At 41.9% G+C, this 9,633-nt stretch overlaps 1 protein-coding gene across 2 annotated transcripts; it reads right to left on the bottom strand.

Moving 5' to 3' along the window:
• Positions 1-1,255: 1,255 nt before the first annotated feature.
• wt1b (WT1 transcription factor b) lies at positions 1,256-8,634 on the bottom strand. Of its 2 annotated transcripts, none has more exons than XM_068311399.1 (9): positions 7,907-8,634; positions 5,954-6,076; positions 5,046-5,145; positions 3,601-3,681; positions 3,312-3,420; positions 3,047-3,194; positions 2,820-2,909; positions 2,070-2,162; positions 1,256-1,929 (listed from the first exon to the last, which is right to left on the bottom strand). In XM_068311399.1, exons 1-9 carry the CDS (start codon positions 8,322-8,324, stop codon positions 1,808-1,810), a joined length of 1,284 nt encoding a protein of 427 aa, XP_068167500.1. In that variant the 5' UTR covers positions 8,325-8,634; the 3' UTR covers positions 1,256-1,807. The 2 variants fall into 2 exon arrangements, with proteins under 2 accessions (XP_068167500.1, XP_068167508.1); XM_068311407.1 differs by having other exon boundaries at positions 2,079-2,162.
• Between the last annotated feature and the right edge of the window lie 999 nt (positions 8,635-9,633).

The raw sequence follows: 9,633 nt of genomic DNA, 5'->3' as shown, positions 1-9,633 counted from the left end.
CCAGAAACCTTCTCTCAATCGAACTAAGGACTTGGAGATCAGGTGGATGAATGTAAGGTGGAGGTCAGCATCTCTCTGAGCGAATGGGGTAATGCTGGCAGGGAAGCTCACAGCCTCCCTTGGCAGACCCCGGTTGTGAATGAAGTGAAGTGCGTAAAATGTTGAACTCCCCTGTCCTTCTGATCTTCCTCCGCTTTCCGGCGCCCCTGCAGAGAAGGAACAAAGAGAAGTGCTCCTTAATCAAAGTGCATTGGATTAAGAAGCAGGAATAAAAAAAAAAACCAGAACATCACACAGACTCTACCTTGCAGCAATTAAGTGGATTGGAAAACAACCAGAATCACCACTTCAAATAAGCAGTATCTGACCCTTGAAGAAAAGAAGCGGTATTTTAATCTTCCTCTTCATGCGGCGTGCGTGGAGATCTGCTGTGGGGGAGGAAGGGGCATCACGGGGGCAGATGCGTGAGTGTGTTCCCTTTGAGCGTGTGTTAAGTGGACTAGTGTGTGTGTGCGTGTGTGTGTGTGTTTGCTTTCTCCCCACATCTACTAATATTTTATGAACACCCCGGCTGCAGCTGAATCACAGACGCGCACATATCGACGACGTGCAAATGTGATGGGGGGGGGGGGGGCCGAAGCGCAAACTGAACAGCACGTCCCGTTTCTGGCTTTTGTTATTTCAGACGTGTGTGTCTATGGTGTCCGCTCAGTGCAAACACAGGGAGCGATGCTTAAGTCCATGTGGGTGTTATGAAGACTGGAAAGTACGTTTCCTTTCTGGTTGTAGTCACAGCCCAGAATCCACGGCTCAGGGGCCCATCTGCTGGTCTGACAAGGCTGATGCTGCCATCTAGAGGCTGTAAAAGGTATGTGTCTGTTCTAATGTGATTTACCGGGCTCTACATGTTCCTAGTTATGAAGGTGTGTGTCGGAGATTTAAGAAGGCGACCCGTGCTCCCTTGTCGGAGTCACTGTGGGGTGTTGCTTATAGCGTCCCCCCCCCCATCACCCTCTATTAAGTTCCCATTCATAAGTAGCCCCAACCTCACATAATCAGCTTTTTTCCTTTCTTACACAATCACACACACACACACACACGCACACACACACACACACACACACACACACACACACACACACACACACACACACACACACACACACACACACACACACACACACACACACACACACACACACACACTGCTTTGAAAAGGACACGATTCGACGTTTTATAAATGTACAAACATGTCAGAAAAATACAAAAAATGAATGCCTCTATATGTAAGGACATACATCACATATATACAAAGCAATCTGGTAAGTATGGGGTATATCATAAGAACATTGAGATTCTTTGTGTTCAGTACAATGGACAAAAAAAGGTGTTTTCCATTTCCTAAATCCAGTTAAATTGTCCAGCACATTTGAAAGTGGCACATATTGTTCAAAATAAAAAAGAAAGCCAGTGCAAGTGTACTAAAGTATACAAAACATCATGCCAACATCATACAAAGCATCTTCCTCCAGGCTCAGAATAACCGTGGTTTGTACCCTCCTGATTTTACTGTCTGATAACCAGAACAAGGTGCGTGATGAAGGCCTTGAGGATCATCCCAGTCTCTCGACGTCATCTGGCTTGAGGGAGGCATCAGCTGTGCTCCCCACTTCAGTGAGTCTTGCACCATAACCACTCATAATCCTTCTCCACTAGCTGGCACAACATATTGTCACCTTCCTCTTCGTTCTCCTCCTCCTGCTCCTTCTCCTCCTCCTCCTCCTCCTCCTCCTCCTCTTCTCGCTGCTCAGATGGCAGGCTGCAGCTTGGTCAGGTTCCTTTGGTGCATGCTGTGGTGGCGCATCAGCTCGTCAGAGCGGGCAAACTTCTTCTGACAGTTGGACCAGCGGCAGGTAAAGGGCTTCTCACCTGACGAGAAGGGGATAAACAGGGCGAAACGAGAGAGAGATTGTTGCTTTAGGGTGAATTCACTTCCAAGAATCTAAAGTGTAAGCATAAGTGGGACACTGGTAGAAGAATGAGGAGGTAGAAAATAAAAGTATACGCACTTGTTTTACCTGTATGAGTCCGAGTGTGCGTCTTAAGATGGTCTGACCGTGAAAACTTTCTCTGACATGTCTCACACTGAAAGGGTTTCACTCCTATATAGAGATAAGAAGGTCAAAAGTTTCTAATAAAAATGCTCTTTAAGGACTAATACTAATTTTCAATAGAATATACTTTAGGCATTAGACAACAGCACAACTAGTGAGCATTAGTTTAATTTGGGCTTGTGTTTAGGTAATACTTTGTGGCATTGTTGTGCTATATTGCATAATTTCAGCTATTTTCTTATAATGATGGCAACATAAAAATGGAAGTAAGAAGAGGAACCAACGATCCACACAGGATATTAGAAATAATGGGGACAGAGTTCGAATGACACAACACCACTGCTAAAAAGGTTGATCAAACATGTGATCATTTTAATTTTTAAAATATTTTGATATGGATTTGTCACATTTTTTAATTCAGATCCATTCTCTGGTGATTTTTAATTAAAATTTATTAATCGATTCTATTGGGGGATACTATTCTGGTGACAAAAACAATAAATCCATTCATCACGGTTAAAAAGAAAATAAAACTGGAATGAATTAAGTCTAAAAATACCGAAATCCATCTCTAAAATTCCCACCTTGCACTATTTATTACTCTTAATGTATCTGTGCCCATATAGTCACAACAACCTGCTACACACTGACATCCATGTCCTCATTGGGAGCCAGGGCCCTGGAGGGAAATCCACCCCAGTGTACCTGTGTGTCTGCGCTGGTGCCTCTTTAACTGGTCCGAGCGGGAGAATCTGCGGCCACAGTCTGTAAAATCACACTGATAGGGCTTTTCTCCTGAAACAGAAACACACTCACATTAACGCCAACACTCTATTTCTCATGTTTACCATGACAACATTAGGCCAATTTTTGTCATCACTTATTTCAAAGAAGGTCTGGGGTAGGCGGGGGGTGTCATCATCTGACCTGACCTGTGTGTTTGCGGCCATGCATCTGGAGATGTGACAGTTTGAAGTATCTCTTACTGCAACCAGGATAAGCACATACAAATGGACGCTTTTCATTGACTTCTGCTGACCTGACGACCGGTGGAGTAATACCACTCACTCTTCGAACATCCTTTAAAAAACATAATGGAGAAGAAAACGCCTTTACAAAAAGGGAATTTTATTTACTGTGCATCCGTGAGTGTAATTGTGTATTTTGTTGTACAACTGCTTGCTAAATATGACTGACCTGAATTCCCCTGAAGACACTGTGTGTGTGTATGTGGTACTGGGCACTGACGAGCACTGGGGGAGGTGGGGCCACAGGGTCGCTGTCATAGCCAGTCACGTGGCCGTTGCTAGAATGGAGCAAAAAAATCATACATTTAAAAAAAGCAATAAAAATTCTTGTCAGATGGATTGAAAATGTTGATGTGAGCTTGCGTTCCTGTAGAATTAAGAATAGTCAAAGGTAAAATCACAATTGTTTGATTTGGTTTGAATGCTAGATTTTTTTTTTTTTTTTAAAGCAGGATCACCTTTTCATGGAAGATGCCAGGCTGTTCATTTGATTCCATGTCACACAATCCAGCTGAGATGCCATTTGATACAGGTTATCACTGGGTTAAAGAAATAACACAGCGGTCAACATTTTTCATTTGTATAAATTCCTTTTGTGAACATTTAAACCATGTTTTATTGCAAAATGATGAATCAAAATGTTATGGAGCAAGGTTATAGCTCTGAGGCAACAAAAGATGAAGGGGGAAAATTACAGTTCTTCAATTCATTTTTCCTCATTCATTAACGAACTAACTAGTTTTGTTTCTTGAGGGCAGGGGGGATCCTGAAATTGGGAAACACTGACATACTCATTTTACTTTGCAGTCATCCTGTCATTTCTCCTCCTTTGGAAAATCAAGACACTTAATTCAGGGGGAAATCCGCATTGCTCACTTATTAACACATCCTGTCCACCCACCACACTGGCTTCATTAAAAAACATGGGCTCTGAACCATTCTTCACCTTGGCAGAGTGTGCTTGAGCACGCACGCACGCACACACGCACACACACACACACACACACAAACACATCTCATAGTAACACAAACTTGGAGATGCGGTTGTGCACTCTGTGGGGGTGAGAACATCCGTGCCTAGTACACCATGCACCAGTGCATGACATCACTCTGTCCTCAGTATCATTAAAGGCAGAGACCGGTTTTGGGGGAATTCTGGACGGCATTCCTTGAAAAGACCTTGAGGGAAGGATCGTGATGGCTCACTAATCAGCACTGAGCTATGTCAAACTATGGAAACACTCACTGCTATCTGACATACGTACATTCACAGTGTGTGTGAGAGTGTGTCTATGCATGCACACTTCTGTTTGTTTGAGGGTTTCCATTTCGTGTCATGAGCCGTGAAAATAGCAAAGCCTTCCCATTTCTTATCAATGTTTTATTTCACTATTTGGGTTGTACACGATACTTTTTTCCAACAACATGAAAGGGCAGTTTTCAAAGAATTCGGGCTTAATTTCCCTTTTTGAGATGGTTAGCATCAAAATGAAGACAAGTTGGAAAAACATTCCGTGGTTAAAATAAGCAGATTCCCAGCCTTAGGTAACCCCCACTTCCCCACCCCCCACTCAACTTTCACTTTCATTGAGCTTGTCTCTTTTACTTTTCTCCTCGTTTCTCCTCAAGGTGGACACATCAGCAGTAGATCACTGACTGTTTGTTTTGGCCTGCTGAGCACCAGTGGGCAGCACTTAACCTCAGAACAAATTAAGATTCCCAGTTTGCAGAGCGCAGAGGTACAAACTGGGCCCAACATTGTATCATAGAGAGTTCACACAGCTTCGACTTCAACACAGCAAATGTTGGTGTTAGTGGAATATACAGTACATGATGTTAATGTCAATCAAGGAGGCAAGAATGGTAGAAGAGCTGCGGTGCATTCTGCAACAAAAGATTGTACCTGTTGTAGTTTCTCAGCAGCAGAGCCTGGCTGCTCGGGCAGGATTCTGAAGAATTATGGCAACCAAACATGGTGGGAGGAGCAGGGTACTGCTGGTCAACTGAAAATAAAAATATACTAAAGTTTCTTCAGAATAGGGATGTAGACAAAGCTAAAGTGTATTTCATTATCAACTCATCTGCTGTTTCTGTTTAGCAGCCATCATTAATTATATTGTCCATTAAAAATACAAATATATTTGAAAAGATGTATTTTCCCAGATGCATAAACACAATATTATATATCTATCATAGAAGACTTGGAAAGTAGGGAATTGTTTGTACTTGAAGCAATGATCTTTGGCCACCAAAAAAAACATATTTTTATTTCCTGTCATATAAATTTGCCTTCTGCTGTTTCCTATTTTATAAGACTGAGAAAGTTTCCTAAGATCTTATTTATTAAAGTTATTAATCAGGACACACAACATAATAGCACCTATTAAAATGTGGCTTCAAATGAAGCCTAAAGACATAGAGGCACACTATTGTATATGCGTGTCTTCATGGACACGCAGCTTTCCTTCTCAAAGAGAGAACGGGTCGATCGGTCGATCGATGCTGGTTTTGTGGTTCAAATAGTATATTGGTCCCCTGACAGATTTTGACATTCTGTCAAAGTCCCACAAAGCTGCGTCCTCAAGTTATCATTTCCAGAGTCATTAACCATACATGTGCTTAAAGGGCAAGACAGAAGATGCGCTTATGTATGTTTGGTTGTATGGATGTGTGCAGATAGACGCAAAGTGAGGTCAAGGATGAAGGATAATAGCAATTCTGTTGTAATATGAAAACTGACTTTCTGTGACATGACAGGCCTTCAGTCTAAGTGTCACTTTAGTGAAAGCCCATGAAAGTGCAGACGGATACCTATGTTGTTTGTCGGTGACAGTGTGTCCTCGTGTTTGAAGGACAGGCTGGAGAGCTGAGACGTGTGATGAGATGGAGTGTGACCGTAGTTGGGGTTGCTGTCTAAGCCCATGACTCCAAAGCCTGAAAAGAGAAAACGAAAACAGGAGCAAGGATTAAAAACATCTGATTTGTATGGTCAAGTCATTAGATTACCATCTCATAAATAACTTCATCATTCTGTAGCTTTGCAAAAGTCTCCAGTATCTGGTCAGTTTTGTGGTATTAGCTTGTAGACTCCGGCATCCGTAAAACAAAGAGACATTCATTAAGCTACTAAATCCTCTTTTTTTCTGCAACTATCTTTGGCCTCGTGGTTGCAATATTTATGGCAGGTGGAAAAAGAAATTTGGAAAACACACCACGGACGGACTGAAGTGAGCTACACCTGGACTATCCTCAGCAAGAAAAAGAAAATGAACTGGATGCATGTTAACTAAATTTTGACTTTGAGGATGTAATACATACCATGTCACATTAGAGTAGATACAGTTCATGTATGTTAAATTTGAGAAAGCTACATAAAATGATAATGTGGACATAGTACATTTATTTTAATGTGCACAGAGTGCTGACAGGTGGCTGTATCCTCCATCAGGATTGACAGGAATGGTGCAAAGTTTCAGGGAAAATGATTCGGGACATTTATTAAAATGGCAACAGTCTGCAGAGAAGTACAATGTGTAATACTGTATATTATTTAATCAAATACTACATTACCATAAAATACTCATATTGCCTATGAAAGTCTCACTAATGAGTAAAACCTTGAAATACTACTGGTAAAGAGCTCCAAACAGACATGAGTCAAGTTTATAGACTGAAGTTCCAAGTTAAGATTCCAGACAAATAACAGCATAAATCTCTCTTTCCTGTTTTGTTCAGTGCTACCAGGATTAAAGAATCCCAAAAGTAATGGGTGGGATCGTAAGTCACGTTTACAATTCACAACTCATCGCATTTGTCTCAGGAATTCTTCTGAAGAAATATTTATGATAATTTTTTTGATTACCTCTTTTGATGTTTTGACAGTGCATATTTTATATGCCATTAAATTCTAACATAGACATTAATTGTCATCATGAAGTTGAATTAAGTTTCTTGTGTAGTGTTTACTCTACAATAGCATTGCAACAGGCCATTTAAATGGAAGAAGGGTTGGTTAGTACAATTAGCAACCTTTCTATTATTTTTAGGGAATAAAACCCCCCAAATATAATAAATAGCACAGTCAAAGCAACTTTGCCATTGGGGGCTTTATTACCAGAAGTAAAGCATAAAGTACTTGACTTGATTAATCAGTTGATTTTTAGGTTCAGTCAGTCGTCGTCAGATTACCACCACTGTATCAGCCGCAGCGGGTCACGGGGAGCCTACCTCGGCGGCATAGGGCGCGAGGCAGGGGACACTCCGGGCACGACGCCAGTGCACCGTGGGATTTTTAGGGTGTACCATGAAATAATTTAAAGTTATTCTTGAAATTTATATGGTTTTTCTGAGAAAATGTCGAATTCATTTCAGAAAACGGACAGGGAAAAATAAATATAGAAATAAGACCTGGCGAATAAATGATTGCCCAAATTCTCTGTTGTGGAATATGTATTCAACATACTGACACTATAAATCCTCTCGTGGCTCGTGTCAATTTCTGTAACTCAAACATGTCTGCTGGAAGAACCTGTAAATACCATTGGAAAGGAATTGTTATAGACCTCTGTCAGACCTTTACCGAGAAGCTGCCAAATCTATTCCTGAAAGGGGACAGACTGACCTGGTGCAGCACATAACATCCTGCTCAGACACAACATTGTCGATAAACGCTATGCATGGACTTGCATCATGAACACATTCAGAAGGAAATATTGAAAAACGCTGGTTAAATTGATCGGTGGGAGTGTTACTGATCATGCTTACCTTGATTCCTGGGTGGAGGTGGACTGTCCATACAACCGGGCAGGCAGGTGCCATTGGGAAACACCCTTGGGTGACTTGTGGTTGGCTCTCCAAAGGCCCCAACTCGACAGGGACCTGATCCTGTCAGTTGCCCCGAGAAGTGCACCGTGAATGCCCCATGACCAACATGAGCATCATCTATTGGGTCGGCGGTCCCCCAGCTAGGTTCTTGCTTGATGAGGGAGTGGTGGGAGGGCAAGGAGTTGTAGGGAGAACCGGGGTGGAGGTCCAGGAGTTGAGTCCACTGGCCACCACCAACAGACATCCCACAGCCACTGCCGGCTCCCGGTATGGAGGTCACAGAAGGTGCCGGAGGTAAGAGGGTCAGATCTCGAACATCTGACCCCATGGACATGGCTCCACACGGCTCAGTAAGCATTGGTGAAGGCAGGTGAGGCAGTCCAAGGAGGAAGGATCGTATTCCAGTAGTAGCTGCAGCTGGGAAAGTAAGTTGCAGAATGATAACCTCCTAAAAGTTATATGAAAAGTCTAGCAGGAAAAACAGTGAGCAATGAGGAAACTTCAAATCCAAATATCAGAGGAAACGTCTTTCATATCTCAAGCATAGAAGTGAGTAAATAAATGAACGAGCAATGGTGATGAAAATCTGGATGCCAAATCTCAGGTTGTCAGGGTCTCCACAGTGGGTTTGGATTGGGTAAAAGTGCCTTGTCTCTCTGTCTCTACAATGTCTCACTATCCTTACTCTCCTGAAGGCTCAAATACTGAATAACTCATTGAACAGGGGGAGGAGCGAGGTAGGCTGAGAAGAAGATGACTCCCTTGTTTTGGCCTGGCCAGCACAGACTGCACGTCTGAGGAGTTTCTGACTAATTTGCAGGAGAGGATTCTTCATGCAAGTCCAGTCATTCCCCATATTGTTTAATTCTCCCGAAATTGACGGACTGTCCTGGCAGATTTAAAATCTGGAACAGTAACATGAATAAGAAAGTTAACAAGTTGCTGGTGAAAGTCTCCCGTCATGCTGATTTCCATCTTTAAAAATCTTTAAAATAGTATTTAAATAATTCTGAGTATGATGGCAAACGTCCACGAAGGCATGAATAGTCAGACTATGTGATTTCATGAATAGCAAAGCTGAAATCTTTTTTTTTTTTTTTGTTGCATTGAAACAATATTTATGACTCAAACATTCATGATACCGGAATGTTTGAGTCGCCTTTTACAAATTCAGGTCTCTGTTACAGTTTGGAGGGGTTTTATTCAACATATGAGACGTCTCTTCTTCAAATGATATGTCTTAAAAAATGTGCTGATTAATTCCCAAATATTTGATGTTGAAATGAGCCAAAAATGATAAAAACATTCTGAAAATGTGGTCAGAATTTTCCCACTTTAGAACAAGTACTGTTTTGCTAAAAGCAGCTTACAAAAACTGCATGGCCTTGGAGCAAAGCCACTTCACACAAAAGGATAATTATTTATTAGTTGAGGAGAGGGGGAGTTTTATGTGTGTGTGTGTGTGTGTGTGTGTGTGTGTGTGTGTGTGTGTGTGTGTGTGTGTGTGTGTGTGTGTGTGTGTGTGTGTGTGTGTGTGTGTGTGTGTGTGTGTGTGTGTGTGTGTGTGTGTGTGTGTGTGTGTGTATAGATGTGTGTGTTTGAGCGCTCAAGAGAGATAGAGGTTTTGACCTTAACTCAAGCTTAACTCAATGTGGAACTACACAGGA

Source organism: Antennarius striatus, chromosome 1 (assembly GCF_040054535.1).
Source record: "Antennarius striatus isolate MH-2024 chromosome 1, ASM4005453v1, whole genome shotgun sequence".
NCBI classification, from domain to species: Eukaryota; Metazoa; Chordata; class Actinopteri; order Lophiiformes; family Antennariidae; genus Antennarius; species Antennarius striatus.
This window is presented reverse-complemented; position numbering and strand designations above follow the sequence as displayed.